General features: G+C 46.8%; 7 protein-coding genes across 7 annotated transcripts; 5 read left to right on the top strand and 2 right to left on the bottom strand.

Annotated features, from left to right (window-relative positions):
* Positions 1-1,523: 1,523 nt before the first annotated feature.
* Positions 1,524-1,970, top strand: BDV27DRAFT_153219 (uncharacterized protein; the record flags this gene model as incomplete). Its single annotated transcript, XM_032071737.1, has 1 exon — positions 1,524-1,970. The coding sequence occupies one exon, from the start codon at positions 1,524-1,526 to the stop codon at positions 1,968-1,970; it is 447 nt and encodes a 148-aa protein (XP_031932424.1).
* A 1,713-nt stretch (positions 1,971-3,683) lies between these two features.
* On the top strand, positions 3,684-4,073 carry BDV27DRAFT_153218 (uncharacterized protein; the record flags this gene model as incomplete). Its single annotated transcript, XM_032071736.1, has 1 exon — positions 3,684-4,073. The coding sequence occupies one exon, from the start codon at positions 3,684-3,686 to the stop codon at positions 4,071-4,073; it is 390 nt and encodes a 129-aa protein (XP_031932423.1).
* A 31-nt stretch (positions 4,074-4,104) lies between these two features.
* Positions 4,105-5,545, bottom strand: BDV27DRAFT_121125 (thioesterase-like superfamily-domain-containing protein). The gene is made up of 3 exons (XM_032065284.1): positions 5,311-5,545; positions 4,990-5,230; positions 4,105-4,924 (listed from the first exon to the last, which is right to left on the bottom strand). Exons 1-3 carry the CDS (start codon positions 5,411-5,413, stop codon positions 4,204-4,206), a joined length of 1,065 nt encoding a protein of 354 aa, XP_031932422.1. The 5' UTR covers positions 5,414-5,545; the 3' UTR covers positions 4,105-4,203.
* Positions 5,546-6,237: 692 nt separating this feature from the next.
* BDV27DRAFT_121123 (cytochrome P450) lies at positions 6,238-8,114 on the bottom strand. The gene is made up of 2 exons (XM_032065283.1): positions 6,973-8,114; positions 6,238-6,913 (listed from the first exon to the last, which is right to left on the bottom strand). The coding sequence occupies exons 1-2, from the start codon at positions 8,054-8,056 to the stop codon at positions 6,492-6,494; spliced, it is 1,506 nt and encodes a 501-aa protein (XP_031932421.1). The 5' UTR covers positions 8,057-8,114; the 3' UTR covers positions 6,238-6,491.
* A 555-nt stretch (positions 8,115-8,669) lies between these two features.
* On the top strand, positions 8,670-11,192 carry BDV27DRAFT_141354 (uncharacterized protein; the record flags this gene model as incomplete). Its single annotated transcript, XM_032069804.1, has 9 exons — positions 8,670-8,719; positions 8,790-8,912; positions 8,968-9,086; positions 9,138-9,242; positions 9,302-9,846; positions 9,899-10,178; positions 10,248-10,423; positions 10,546-10,678; positions 10,750-11,192. 9 exons carry the CDS (start codon positions 8,670-8,672, stop codon positions 11,190-11,192), a joined length of 1,974 nt encoding a protein of 657 aa, XP_031932420.1.
* A 530-nt stretch (positions 11,193-11,722) lies between these two features.
* BDV27DRAFT_165867 (putative proline utilization protein PrnX) lies at positions 11,723-12,914 on the top strand (the record flags this gene model as incomplete). Its single annotated transcript, XM_032074043.1, has 3 exons — positions 11,723-12,253; positions 12,312-12,750; positions 12,781-12,914. The coding sequence occupies 3 exons, from the start codon at positions 11,723-11,725 to the stop codon at positions 12,912-12,914; spliced, it is 1,104 nt and encodes a 367-aa protein (XP_031932419.1).
* Positions 12,915-14,167: 1,253 nt separating this feature from the next.
* On the top strand, positions 14,168-14,903 carry BDV27DRAFT_153213 (uncharacterized protein; the record flags this gene model as incomplete). The annotated part of the gene is made up of 3 exons (XM_032071735.1): positions 14,168-14,414; positions 14,472-14,555; positions 14,623-14,903. 3 exons carry the CDS (start codon positions 14,168-14,170, stop codon positions 14,901-14,903), a joined length of 612 nt encoding a protein of 203 aa, XP_031932418.1.
* Positions 14,904-14,962: the final 59 nt, after the last annotated feature.

Genomic DNA, 14,962 nt, shown 5'->3' with positions numbered 1-14,962 from the left:
GTCAGGGCTTTCTCTGCTATTATACCATCGACAGCCCTGATCACATCTCTCATGACAGAGCCGAAAAGCCGATGTGGCACAGGGCGTTCTAGGAGTTGGGGGTCCAGACAGCAGCTTAAACTAAGAGGTGGAACCATTTAAGCGATGCTGGACTATAACGAGTAGGTCCACTGACGGTCGGAAGCGACGCATATGATTAGCTTTTCGTGCTTCAGACGTGGAAGATTCGTTGCGATGAAGTGGGCGACCTCTCCCTTTGGGCGGCACTTCTCCGGATTCAACATTCCATTCCCAATGGCTACCCGCAAAACGTGATTCCAGAATGGAAGCTCCATGGTAAGATTAGTCCCACTGGTAACGTTATCTGCCACCACTGTAGGCAAGATGGGAGTCATGAACTCTTCAGTCGCGGAAGACCTACCAAAAAGAGATTCTTCTGGAGCTTGGCAATTGGAAGATATGACGTGATGCGTTACCTATCGATCCACCATTCAACACACTACCCAATCTTATATCGTTCGGAATTGGTTAATAATGTATTCTTATTGGATGTTTGACTTTTTCGTCGTCCCTCTCAGAAATGGGCTGCCACACGAGGGGCTTTCGTTCAGACCTCCGCAGTATATCCGGCGCATCCGAGGTATCTCCTCCACCGGCTGTGGTGACCATCGCAACGCTGAGGTCAATACAAAGACCAGGTATCGGATAACTCAGAAACCATGTCCTCCATACGGCTCTATGATGATAAAGCTCCTTATCCATACTACGCTCTTGACATTTATAATAGCCCCCATCCATGTCCTCCCTGTCATGCATCCGATGGGGAGACACAGAGTTTCAACTAGCATGCAAAGACTTGGCCTATCGGGTAGATCGGCACAGACCGTATCAGAAGAATCCATAGTCGCTAGAGACTAGAATGGTTGTGTTCAAAGCTATACTTTCTACCGATATATGCATGCCCTAGATATGAACTATCAAAATCGCTGATAATGTTCTCACCTAATAAAATCCAGGCCTTCTTACAAACGAGTTCATTATCTTCCGCGGCAGGATCTCACTGGTATTCGCATACCTAATGATAAGAATTTTTCCGAGGGTCGTCGAGGTTACAGTGAGTGATGTTAAGCATCCGGGTATGCCGGATTGTGATCACGGGCCTAATGATGGGGAGTGGAGCGCAGTCGCTCATTGGCTCCGGGTTCAGCCCTGACTGGAGTTGCATCGTCGCTACTAAGTTCTGGTATTGACACCCAGGGTCGTTCCCTACGGGATTTGTTCATCAGTGGGGTCTTTGACCATATACAAACATACTTTTAGTCATTGCAGAGCTATTCAGTAGCTCAACATGAAAATTTGCACCTTGGTGAGCCGGGGTTGCCGGGGAAAGCAAACCTCTACATTATAAAGGGCAACTCACGTCTCTGGTAGCCCACAGTTGGTCTCCAACACATTTTATTACCACTTCAATTCCCTTTTCCAGAGTTTCTGTTCTGTCAGCTATCTCTAGACTGACGCTCACCATGCCTTCTTGGCTCCTCACGCTCGGCACCACCTTTGCCCTGGCGCAGACCATCTCGGGCGCCTACATCTACATTAAGACTACCCAACCACCAGCCAACAGTTACGTGAACCATTGTACCGTCATCATCGACCAGGAGCTCTTCGGCTGTGAGGGTAGCTCCAACCCGTTCAAGAAGAAGTGTGGCAAGAACACGGGTACCGAGACCAAGGAGATCTGTGAGACCGCTTCCGTCACCGTCAATTGGGACACTGGCGACCTGCAATTCAAGAATGATCATGGAGATCACGCCAATTGCACGCTGAGCACGACCAACGAGTGGGGTGAATGTGATACCAGCGATGCGAACAAGTACCCCAAGATCCAGGACAACCACGCCGAAAGCCTTTTTAGTGTCAGCAGTGCGTTATATGGGTTGGCACCCGTCGCTGCAGGCCTATTGATTTAAGGAGGTATCAGGGTCATCCTGGCTCATAGTCTCGCTTCCTCCACGCTCGATCTATGGAAAGGCTATGCGAGACCACCTCTTCCTCTCTGATCGCGTACCTCCAGTCGGGCTTCCATCATTGGCCTCTACGGATAAGAGCGTGAGGGACAATCAAGTGACGTCAACACTTAAATCAACGGGGATGTTTATTGTTTTTGAAGCCATGTTCGGGAACACATTAAGGTTTTATGGGAACACTTATACTTTATTTACAACTCTTATACTAGCCGAACTAGATGTTCGGCCAAACCCTAGCCTATGCAGAGACGCGAGGGGGGTACTAATAGAATTAATGACATTTAGTTATATGAGATTGTAGAGACTAGTCGAGAGCGATTCCCCTCAGCTTGGGGATGACCAGTTTTTCCTAACCCCACTTGACTTACATCATATGTGAAGATTGAGCTGGTTCCATGGTTCCGGAGGGTGTCATTCCTGAAGGTACGAAAGATATATTTTTTCGAAAAGTGAGGGTAGGATGAATACCGCCCAGCAATGAACCTAATTACCCAACTGTATTGTAGTCTAAATAATTTCCCTTTGTGGAACAAATCCTCCACAACAGAAAACAAACATTATTTATTCTGTCTGGCCTAGACTAGCTCTTCAATGCACCATACGATTCGTGGGTCCGAATGTACCGAGCTTGGCCCGAGTGTATACCGACCACGCTAAGCCAAAGACGGTATTACTACGAGTGGATTCAAGACTCGAGTTTAATCGTCATGATACCTTGGTTGGGAGAGACCTAGGCTTAATAGTCTTAAGTAATCCTCCACGTAGGATCCCACTTGCAATTCTAATTTTTCAATTTGTTACCCTCTCCAAGGTGGTTTAGTTTGCTAAAATCTCACGCTGAACTGGGCATTCTGTTGGTGCGTCTAGGAATTAGGGTACATCGTAAGCTTATCTATCAACATTTTACGTAGTGTGTGTATTTCGTTTCTGGTGCTACTAGAGGTAGCATAGCTGCATAAGCTAGAATGGACTCATGAAGTGTTGATTTTTAATTAATTATTTATTGCTTTTTTTTTTTTTTTTTCCTCGTCCTGTGGTTGAGTTAGCTGTAAAGACGGACGGAAGCACTGGTAAACAGAAACTGAGGGAAGAAGGAGAAGAGAAGAGAAGTTACAAAATGAGAGAAGGAGAAAAAGAAAGATAAAGATTATATTCAGCAGGTTTGCTGTTGATATTAAACAAGGAGATCTGAGAGACCTCACAGTTGCCATTGTGGACAGTTGATATATACCAGCTGTTGAGAACTTGGGGTAAACCTCTGTAAGACCCATTGTTCCTAGACAGAGTAGCCTGAGTATACCGAGTAGATAAAGTAGGTTGAGGAGACTAAGCAGACTATATGAACTAAGTAGACAAACGATGTAAATAGTTCAGTGTAAGCAGAAGCAATGCCAAGTAATTAAACGCAGCATTCGCTTGCCGTTGGAAACGTTGACAACCCCGCGTTTTAGGCCTAAGGCTAGATCTCTTTGTCCTCGATTCCTTTGTTTCCTAGGCATATTAGTAGGGACACACCTTCACCTACATAGGAATGGGAATCAAGACCTCTTTCTCTCTGATCTGATGCTTGGTCAAAAGATATCAGCTCGGGAGAATTGAATTGCAAGAAGCCGAGTGGATTATACTGTTTGTAGGGATTTATGAAAATCGGCGGGAATGTATCGAAAGATCTGTCTCGAAGACCATGTAGAATACCCTAACTCCCTTAAATATCACTTCGGCCATGACCGTAAGCCATCAGCACTAGAGCGATTCTTAGCATCCGAATCTCTTGAAAATGCGGCACACGTATTTGCTAAGGCCGCGATTGGAAAGCTCGCAAAATTGCTTGCTACGAGGCACGATGGTGCATCTGTTGACCGCAACAAGCCATTGCAGGCATATGAGGTTGGCTCTCTACTGGCCATCAAGCGTCGGAATTTGACATTCAATGAGTTTAATGCAGGTATGGCAGTCGAGACTCAAGGAACTTCGGTGTTTGGAACCAGCATGTTGGTTGCAGGAAAAAGCAGCATCAAACACGAAAAATGGTCAATGATAGAGTAGTGCCCAATTGTTTAAGAATTTCACTTCCAGGGAAGGGTGGAATTATCATGGTAATTTGCTGCTCATTCATAAAGGGTAACACTCTTTTGACACTGAAAACCCAGCCCCGGAACCTCTGCTATGAATTCAGTCATATTTTCGTATCTTTCCCTCTCTTTTCCCATTTTTGTGTCGCAGGTATGATCTGTGCAGCGTGTTGGCTTATGGCAATTAACTCCATGGTTTCGTCACACAAAAGAATTTCCATATCCATTCTTCCATCTATAATACGCTTGACCTCGCTGCGCAAGTAGAGCCATCGAACACCACCCGGTGGAAGACTTTTCTTCACCTCAGTCGACATAGATAATGCTACATTAACAGTCTCCGTGATAGGTTCTGTCGATCCATCCAGCTCTAGCTCCCTCCAGTTGGGCTTTCCTTGGATCCGGGCTTGCCTTTGGGCCTCCGCAAATTCGAGCGTAGCAGCAATGCTACCCGTGGGTAATCGCTCTGTTTGTGGGAAAAAGTTCTCCTGAACAGGGAGGCTCATATCTATAGCAAATTGTATCATTTCCGTTGTCCATCGTGCTTTATCCTCGTCTTTCTGCATCGTACAGGATCCTTGAGGCAAGCAGTCCCAGCCAGGTAGGATCCATTGCTCTGTGAATTTTATATCCGAGGGCCAAGACTTTGGGATGAAATTTCTCACATAGGAGTGACCACGTCTGAATCCATTCCGATGAAACGCCGTTTGGTAAGATGTCCATTCAGGGTCACAATCCATTTCGAGTTTCGGCAGATCAACTCGACGGGTAGTCAAATGCCAGCCAGTCTGGAGATTGATGCCCGGCAACTTAAAGTCAGAGAGCCTGGATTATGTTAGCATTTGAAATTGAAACTTTTGGAGTCCAAGTTTAGGAATAGGGTCTCTCACCATATATCTGCAGATGCAGCAATCTTCCCAAATTGAAAAGTCTCAATGCGTAATGTGGACCATGCTTTACCAAGACTCACTTCGCGCAGCTGCATTTGAACTGGCTTTGATGCAATAATGGGACGATAGAACTGAGCTAATGCTGTTCGAATATCCGTTTGCGTTCGTAGTTTCTCATGTTTCGAAGCATGAATGACGGCATATTTCGCCATCAAACTAGCTACATAGCCCCCACAACTGACTGAGACGTTCTTTTGTTAGTCTTGTAGCCTGGCTATTTCATCTTGAAAATGTGGAGGGCGTAGATAATGTTGGACCAACCTGCGCCAAATGCAATATCCGTTGGAAGCTCCAGAGAAAAGTGGTCTCCTAAAGGGGAGATATCCAACGCGGTAGACAGGCTAGTTGGTAGTGTATTTGCCATATTCTTTCGCTTACAAGGATTTCTTGTATATAAGGATGGAGAGAACTTTTATACTTCGTGCATAAAAGTCACAGCCACCGACGTGACTGGTGCAAATAAAATAGAAATGATTCAATAGTTAGGCTCTATCAGGTTAATAGAATCTTGATCGAAAATAGAAATTAGAAACAAGAATAAATCTCAGAGGGTAGGCTAGAGCATATTAATAGTACTTTAGAATAGCGCCCAATCAGCAAATCCCGACCAGTTCCGAGCACCACTGTCTCGCACCAAACTATTATATAAGAATATTATGCTCCAAACCTAAAAAGTCCATTGAATATTGAGATCTACTACCAATCAGCCTTCATGTTTGCATCTAAAGTTGGTAGGTAGAATCGATCTATAGTACAAACTTTAAGTGGACGGAATAGGCGGTGAAACAATGGGACTTTTAGGGCGCAAGAACAGTGTCACACAGCTATGGCGACCCTCTAGGCAGGTCTATAATTATATAATTTCAACTATAGGGCAACACCATGCAAGGATTACGGAGCATTTCGGGGCTACTAAGATTGATCTCGCAGGTGCTGAGCGGGGTAAGGAATACTGATACCTAAGCCCCTTCTGCCAGGATGATGAGACTCATTTGGTTAATGGGCTGGATGGCGCGCTAAGCAGATCATTGTTGACTAGCTTGAGCTATAGACAAGGGGCGGGAAGTCGGTGGTAACGGTGGCGTAGGGGGGCTGCTGGCCCACTTACTATCGGACCCGGACTTGATAACTGTCTGTGGTGTTCGGTCTGCTAATGCTTCTGTAAACCCTATTTTATTCAACACACATAACTCTCGCACTATAAGCATACTTGTTCATCGTGGTGGATAAGAAATCTAGTGATGAGGTGGCGAAATGCGGCCGGTCAACCCTATATGTTCGGTCGATCGGTTGATCCTCGATATACTTCTTGATGTAACTGTTTCGTATTCACTCTCGAGCTCGGACTCTGGACAGAATGCTGAAGAGAAGGCAAAAGAGGGGGTGTTATAGTAGGATAATGTGATGATTCTGGTTTAATCGTACGAGTCATACAAATATATTCAAGGAATAAGCCCAACTTTAGTCCCATTCCTCGAACAAAGCGTCAAAGACAGACCTTCCTCCCAAGGCCCCGGATCATGACTCTCCAGCCCACGAAACTCCTGTACCATCCGGACAAGAACGTAGCTTGCTTCGGTCAAGGCATAGCGCTGGCCAAGACAGATCCGTGGCCCACCATTGAACGGCAAATATCCCCAGCGTGGTTGCAGCTTACCATCCTCCCAGCGCTCTGGGCGAAATTCTGCTGCATCCGGTCCATAGAGGTCGGTTCGGCGATGCATGGCGTAGATATTATAGCCGACAAGGGTTCCTTTTGGGACAAAAGCGGGCGAGAGGCCATCTTTACCTCCGCCCAGTGGGAGGACGGTGTCTCGAATTGCTTCACGTTGATTGCTGGGCACGACGGGGTGAAGACGGAGGGCTGGAGGTTTGATATAAGTGAAAGCGAGGGCAAAAGGGGGAGGGGGGAGTCTTCCATACATTCATTCACACAGCACTGAACATACCGAAGCCCGCGGAGCTCTTCATACGTCGGTGGCCGATTCTGCAAGACATCAACTTCAGCACGTAGCTTCGCCCAAACCACTGGATTCTTCGCTAGCATGAAGAACAGATTCCCGAGCAGACTGGCTGTTGTATCCCGGCCAGCTAGGAGCACGCTTATCAACTCATCTAGCATACGCCGCTTATCGGACGTCCGCGAGGCCAGCTCATGCGAGAAAATATATCTTCGCTTTGTATCCGTTGTTCTGGTTTCCTTATCTTCTTGTCTCCCTTCGGCAGCATAGATAGCCTCATCAACAAATTGTTGTACAAACTCCCGACAGATGCGGTTACACTCGTTAGCCTTTCGATCACGGTAGACCGCATTTAACGGACCTAGCATGCCCCGTACAGTAATAGCCTTCTGGGCATACTGGAAGGCCTCTGCGAACGCGAGTTCTGACTGGCTCTTTTTTAACGTGCCAACAGACTGACCAAACAAGAACTCCGTCGCGGAATCAATTGTATACCGGAAGAACAGTTCCTGCAAGTCCACTGTTGTACCATCTCGAGGAAGCAACACCAACAAATCCTGCATCAACTTCTCCAACAATCGCAGATCGGCTACCTGCTCACGGGCAAAGCTCGGTCGGATGAGGGCGCGCGATGACGCCCAGTGTTCACCATCGGTATTGAAGATGCCTTCTCCCAGTAGCGGCTTAAATGGCTCGAGACGGTGTTTGAGACTATAGTGCTTGAAGTTCAGCGATAGGATCGTCTTGATGTTCTCAGGCTCAATAGTCACGATTGCACTTTGGTTCAGCTCCTTGACTCTGAACGTATTGCCGTATACATGAAAGATCTCACAAACTCTTTCGAGAATCCGATGCTGCCTGATCGCTCGGACTGTCCCAGGGATGGTATCAAGGCCTAGGAAAGGATCCTTGCTGAAAGATCGCGCGACTGGTTGACAGCCGTGACGGCGTGCGAACTGACGGCGGATGAGGAAGCGCCGGATGGATATGATTGCAGTTCCCAGTGCAGCAAGGAGGAGGATTGTGAGCTTTGAATGGAGCTCCATAGTCACTACGATGCCTCAAAGAATTATAAGAAAGAATAAGTAAATATCTAGCTTGCTGTGTGGCATTCCAGGCAGCACTTATATCGAGATCAATCACGTGGAAGCGCTAGACAAATATAGGCCAAGACATAGAAGTAAGCACTAGAGGCTGACATCTGAGAGTGGTTAAGATCATGTCAGCGGCGGATCTTACTCTCTACTATTGGTTTCTGTCTGCTGCTCTGGATATTGGTAGAAGTTCATATCGGCCAGGATAAAGTCCACTTCAACTTTGATAACCTCTTGCCTGACTTGGGATAGTTGGAAATAGTCAAGATTTACTAGTATAAAAAGTTAAGCCATATATTAACTTGCGAAATCTCCGCAATTTCCCTGGGTCTGCTGTAGTCCGCCGTAGCCCGGACAATTCTCCGAGAGGTTCTTAGATTTCATTAGTGTGGGTCTATGTATTCGGAAGACCCCTCCGAACAAACCTTGACATCTTCTCTATATGCTATGCCATGGTCGTTCATACATAGTCGGCTTGCATGTTGTTTCCCCCTTTTGCCTAACAGTACACCCTGCCTATTAACGGATTTACTGTGTCATTGGACAACAAGAAAGCTGATCCAGGATGGCTTCTAGAGTCCGGAGGAGGAGGCAATTGGACAAGGTGGCCAATGCGTAGCTCTACCTATATTTGCCAATCTTTCCTATTGGTACTGGAGGGATCTACTGACAGTTAAATTGACAGATGTGAACAGTGTAAGACGCGAAAGGTCAAATGCTCGGGACGCTACCCCTGTGAGCCATGCATCGGGCGCGATTCGCAATGCATCTTTAAACAAGCAGAAAAGAGGGTGGTCGTGTCTGAAAGGTAACAGTACAGTCCACAGCCCTACCTTCAGTCTACTTAGAGATGGCATTGTCAGTTATCTACGCAAGCTGCAAGAATCCTACACCAAGAAGCAAGAAAAGCAGGTCTCAACCCGTGCGGGCTCAGAGGATGTAACAATTCCGGAGCTCAATGCCGACTTGCCTACCGGGCATGGTTAGCAGCTAAACGACGATCCCTAGAGAGTACATGCTAAACAGGTGACAGCGAACATGCGTACTTCCGGAGGCAATGCGACCGACGGAGAAACTATTACGAACCCGTTAGTTTCTGCCACTTCGTTCTATCTTCAAGACACTCCTGGGCGATACCGTGAGTCGACCTATAATCCACTTGGAATACAATATTTCTGCCTGTACTAATGGCAAAAGGCTTTTGTGGGCCATCATCTACCTGGTCATTTTCTCAACGTGTTTTCCTTCTTTTGAAAACAGCCCTGCCCGAGTTTCCTGCTCCTGACTTGCCATTCCATGTTGATGGAACTACGTGGGAGTTGAACTGGACCCGAACAAGTCTGGATAGTGATAGAGCATTGGAAGGACTCCCGTCCCTCCATGATGCCCTATATCTCCTTGAAGTGGTCAAGTTCCATTCCTACCAGATGCTCTTTCTATTTGACGAAGAGAAGTTCTTACCGCACCTACACGAGTTTTACCAAAAAGGACTCGAGAAGGCAAGGAGCTCACCTCTCTGGTTCATTCAATATCTACTAATCATTGCCCTTGCAAAACGCACTACTGTTACGTCAAGGAGTTCCAGCTCACCACCAGGATACGCCTTCTTTGAGCGTGCCATGTCTCTTATGCCAGATTGGGTTGGGTTGCACCGACGTCGTCCCAATCTGGGGATGCAAATATTGTACCTGGCCGGGCTTTATCTGGTATCGGTAGACATGAAGGACGCTGCCTACGCTTATGTGGGTTTTCTTATGGCACATACTGAATAACATGCCAGGCTGACCCAAACAGGTCGGCCAATCGTTCCGCACTTGCATTATCGAGGGGCTCTCCAGAGAACCACCCGTTGATCTCTTCGGTGTAAAGTTTGCAAACGAATGTAGGGATATATGGTGGACCGCATACATACTAGATCGCCAGCTTTCGGTCATGGTGGGCGCACCGTGCTCGATACAAGACAGCGAGATCACCTGCTCGTTGCCTTCATCTTATGATACTTCAGAACGGGGAACTCTTTTGACATTGCATGTTAAGCTTTCTCGGATTATGGGGGATATTATAAAATGCAAGTGTTCACTGCTACGGCAGCCTTCAAGCTTTGCCCCCGGGGCAACAAAATGTCAAACTAACAATCTTGCAGCGGTTTACACAGCAGATAGTAAACAAAGACGATCCTTCATCGCTACAATTCAATCAGTATTGAGGAATATGGCAGATATTCTTCGGGATATCGAGCACGTCTCTACCAGGACTGCTCATCCTACCCTCCGCACAGTTTCAACTACGACGAGTCACCTGTGTCTGTTGTACCACCAGGTAAGGGATATCATTGTTCTCGCAGTATCTTAGGTGATCCTCGATCCATGACTAAGGCCAAATAGTGCATAATTCTGGCAACCCGCCCTTTATTTCTCTACTTCCTGACCCATTGACTGAAGAAACCCCAGAATCAGGACGACGCGGCAGAAATGTTCATTCCCGCACAGCTCAGGCCATTGCTGGAAACTTCTCTACAATCAGCCAAAGCTTCACTGAGGACATTATTATCACTACATGAGCAATCTTCATTGGGTGAGCGAGCGTTGCTCTCAATGCCCTGTTTATCTGCTCGGCAGAAACAATATCTGATAAATTGCTACTAGAATCATTAATCCCATTCAACCAAAATAACGCATCCTTCTCGGCGTTTATCGTTGTTCTCGCCTATTTTATTGAGCCGTCATTAGTACCAGATGTGGAAAACTACATCTCGACCGTCTCATGGCTGTTGAATGCGCAGATATCGAACGGAGACCTGGCCGCCAAGCAACGGAGCAAAGAGCTTGACCTGCTGCAACGAATGATAGAAGAGATTGTGCGCGTAGAGCAGCAACAGCCTGGAGCCCACCATGAGGATACCCTAGCCCGGGATGATCTCGAACAACGTCTCTCGACTCCAGAAAACTTGACTAGTTGGGCCATTGATGTTGAGGACATCGACATCAACCATACACAGATACTAGACCTGGCTGACCAATTGGACGTCCTCCAAGAGAGTGTATGGGGTACAAATTTTGAATTTGAGTATAGCAATATGTGGAATTAGGTCAATACTCTCTTTCTGGAAATCACAATGCGGGGCATTCTTGATTATGGACTCAGGCTCATCAGTAAGCATAGAAATGGATGTGTTCATAATAAATGTAACTTGTCTGGTCATCATTCAGCGTCCATGTATCTCTTTCCCGATATACCGTCAATAGAAGTGTCGAGTGGGTGATACATTTTGAATTATAATCAATGCGACCTATGTATTCAAATTGCTTGTTGAAGCGATGTGAGGTGAGCACTCCCTTTCGGCACACCTTACAATATGCACATCACACCTATGACTACCTAGGAAGTGTATTGAGTCATACGGGCGGTAGCCCTTAAGTTGCGCGAAGGGTGGATCTGACGTTAGGTCTTCGGAAATGCCTTCCGCGGAACACCCTTCCGAGCCCTAGTAGATCGATAAAGGTAGTAGTACGCTATCTTAAAGACAGCATTGACTTCTATTCCAGATATATGCTTGCTTATGCTTCACTGCTTGTGAAACCTCTGCATTCACTGTGAACGACTCACTGTCTGATTAAGATGTTACTTCTCTCTGAGCCAGAGGTCTATCGGGTCCTCAGTGATCTCTCTCGCCATCAATGCCAGCGTCTGGTCGACACCTTGACCACTACCTTGATCCAATACTCTACTGAGAAGAACAACACAACAGCCGACAAACACATTCACCAGCCATTGCGAACTCCGATTGTTACAAAGAACAACGACGCAACCTTGTTCATGCCATGCTCCGATACCACCAACACCGGCATCAAAGTCATCACACTACCATCCAAGCAAGACGCAGTTGGCGTAACGCTGGTGCTTGCCCCCACGGGGGAGGTGATTGGTATGCTTGGTGCCTCGCAGGTAACCGCATTCCGCACGGCATTAACAACAATGTGTATGTTCACCCGCGTTACCCACATCCCCAAGAAACATATTGTAGTTTTCGGTTCGGGGAAACAGGTAGAGTGGCATATCAGACTCGCTTTACTTTTTACTGCAGAGGAAATTGAAAGTGTCACTATTGTTAACCGAGGCCGTCAACGGCTCAACTGGTTCGAGAAGGACGTCATTCGATCACTGCGGGCAAGATACACCGGAGTAACATTTTCATCTGATTGCCAAGGAGGACACGCCCGACTATGATCAAGCGCTTCAAATCCATTTCGCCTCAGCCGACGTTATCTTTTGTTGCACGCCTTCGACTGAACCGTTATTCCCGTTTTCGTTTCTCACAATGTGTCATGAGGGGCGATTTATTTCACTGATCGGATCCTATACACCTCATATGAAAGAGATTGATACCCACACTTTATTATCAGGGAATGGCCAAATCTTCGTGGACTCTAGAGAGGCATGTCTCGAGGAATCGGGAGAACTGCGAGACGCCAAAATCACAGAGGAGCAACTGATAGAGATAGGCGAACACCTAGTGCAAGAAGCTTCACGTATCCCCGAAGGCAATATTGTATTCAAATGCGTCGGGACGGGTATAATGGATCTTACCATTAGTCGCACCTTGCTTCAACTGGCGTCTGACCTGGGCATTGGAACATCTGTTGAAAGTTCTAACGGCAAGACAACGAATGTTAAAGGTCTATTTCTGACCAGGGAGTGTGTGAAAAAGGTGTTCAAGCTCATTAAAAACTATCATTTGGCTCACCGTCGTCGGCATTCGGTCCCGGAAGAAAGGGAACACTGTTATGTGGGTGGCACAGCAATCGACTAAGGGACTTCCGAGCATAACGACTGCACACCAAAAGATCGATTTTAGTGAACGTATGGGTGCTTGTCTCCCACGTGAAACAAGTAAAGACCAAACTAGTTAATGTTGGGTGCCTTCCAAAGAGTTATAGCGTACTTATAGTTAGATGGTTCTCTGCTAAGTTAAGGGGTAGCAATAGATTTGATCGAGCTTAATGTTACTAAGCCCAGAGCCTAGGAAACTATGATACGGCTCGATCGAATCAAACAATGGAACGAATTAACGTGCCAATCCCTGTCTCAGCCCTATGGTACGCATTGCACTTACGCATTAGCAGAATTACGCTTCATGACTTGACTGTAATATGATACTTCTTACTGGGTAGCCACAGTCATGATAAAAGTACTCAACCCCTTCAGTCATTGGTTGATAATTTACAATTTGTATTTTTGATCAAGTTGGGATGTGGTGGTGGAGAGCCAAGAACATCGGGCGTCAAAACTTGCAATCCACATTTCTTTATACGAACTCGAGATTTAAACCCAACCGGACTTCCCGTCTCCAGCCATGGCCCAATTACGCGTAGCCGAATTGTAACGTAAAGGCATATCTGGTGTTTGCCTTCTCTGAATATCTCTAGACCTGGGTCCGAGGCTGTGGTTCATGGATTCTGCTATTGATGTTCCACCAATATACTCGGTGTATGATATTGGTCGTGATCGTAGATGTGGATTCTAGTGCAGAATTTATGCTTTCTTCGCCTCCTCTCTTCCTACCGTCTTTCCTTTTATGCCCAGTCCTATCAATCATTGTCATGAGACCTAAGTTAGACGGGATGGGCAATCCCCACCTCTTGGTCGAGCGTCCTCTTTGTTATCGGGCGATTGGGTAACTGACGCACAGAGACGGGTATACAAATTTGGTACTCCGTAGAATGTTAGTCAACACGAGCGAGACTGCCGTCGTCCGATGGTTTGGAGTTTACTTATTATAGATCTTCGGCTGCTAGTGCCAACATCCATGTCTATTCACCTTATGAATGGTCCAGAATCAGCCAGTACCGGGATACACACACGGCGTTGATCTGATCTATAAACCGCTCTCCCGCCATGCATCAGCATTACCCTATGTATAAGCAGACGAACTATGGAAGCAGAAAAGCTGCTTTGATCTGTGGCACATATAAGCTTCCGTCTCCAAGGTGACACAGCCCATGTTATCTTCATGTACGACGCAAATACCGCTCCTAAAGATACCCTGTGCCTTGCATAAACACGATGAAGATCGCCGTCGCTCTCAGTATCATCTCACTAGCACTAGCAGTCCCTCGTCCTCCGAGCCCAGCCCTCAGTGAAACGGGCCTTAACAACCATAACAACCCTAATAGTTCTAACAAGGCTCAACCTGCTTCCCAACGTCCCCCAAGTCCTGCACTGAGTGACATACAACCTGCTACCCAGCAGCCGCCTACCCTTATCCCAGCCAACATTCAAGGTCTCGATTCCTCATTCAGCGTCAAATGCGGTATGTCATCACATACACCTACCGCAATAGGAATCCATACTCACCCACAGAACACAGGACAATTCACAGTCCCCGGGGCAGACATACACCGCGCAATATCTCTAGGTGTCAGCCTCGACCGCCATGGCCAGCAACTCGCCAGTAAGCTGGATCCACCTCCCTAGATAACCAAGCACAATCATTACAAAATATACTTACACACGAACAGAATTCCCCCATGATTACGCCAATCTCGAAAACTTCAATTTCCTGCACGCACAATGCAGGGGCAATGGAGGGCTTCATCGCAGAGAGATCCCCATCGTTAAGGGTGGTTATTTCAACGGTAACTGGGAAGACTTGAATCAATTCCGCGCCATTTTCGTACATAATATTTGGTCGATGGCTGATGCGCAAGGAAAACCGAGTGCGATATACTGTGGGACGATTTACCACCCGCGGGGGACGAATACGTTTAATGGGTGTGATGTTAGGAAATTGAAGGCCTAGGAAAAGCTGCTGGATAAGAGGTGTCTGACTGGAGTAAGGAACTTGTGTCTTTCTCTGCA

Source organism: Aspergillus caelatus (assembly GCF_009193585.1).
Source record: "Aspergillus caelatus strain CBS 763.97 unplaced genomic scaffold BDV27scaffold_13, whole genome shotgun sequence".
In the NCBI taxonomy this organism is placed as follows: Eukaryota; Fungi; Ascomycota; class Eurotiomycetes; order Eurotiales; family Aspergillaceae; genus Aspergillus; species Aspergillus caelatus.
Note: the sequence above shows the minus strand (reverse complement) of the source record. Positions and strands in the feature narration are given on the sequence as shown.

Excerpts from the sequence above, each read along its gene's own strand:
- BDV27DRAFT_121123 (XM_032065283.1), bottom strand. The coding sequence starts at position 8,056 with ATGGAGCTCCATTCAAAGCTCACAATCCTCCTCCTTGCTGCACTGGGA. Across the intron at positions 6,914-6,972 it reads TCAGTGCTGTGTGAATGAAT|CCCTCCGTCTTCACCCCGTC; the intron begins GTATGGAAGACT and ends TCAAACCTCCAG.
- BDV27DRAFT_121125 (XM_032065284.1), bottom strand. The coding sequence starts at position 5,413 with ATGGCAAATACACTACCAACTAGCCTGTCTACCGCGTTGGATATCTCC. Across the intron at positions 5,231-5,310 it reads GGATATTGCATTTGGCGCAG|TCAGTTGTGGGGGCTATGTA; the intron begins GTTGGTCCAACA and ends AGAACGTCTCAG. Across the intron at positions 4,925-4,989 it reads GCTGCATCTGCAGATATATG|GCTCTCTGACTTTAAGTTGC; the intron begins GTGAGAGACCCT and ends AACATAATCCAG.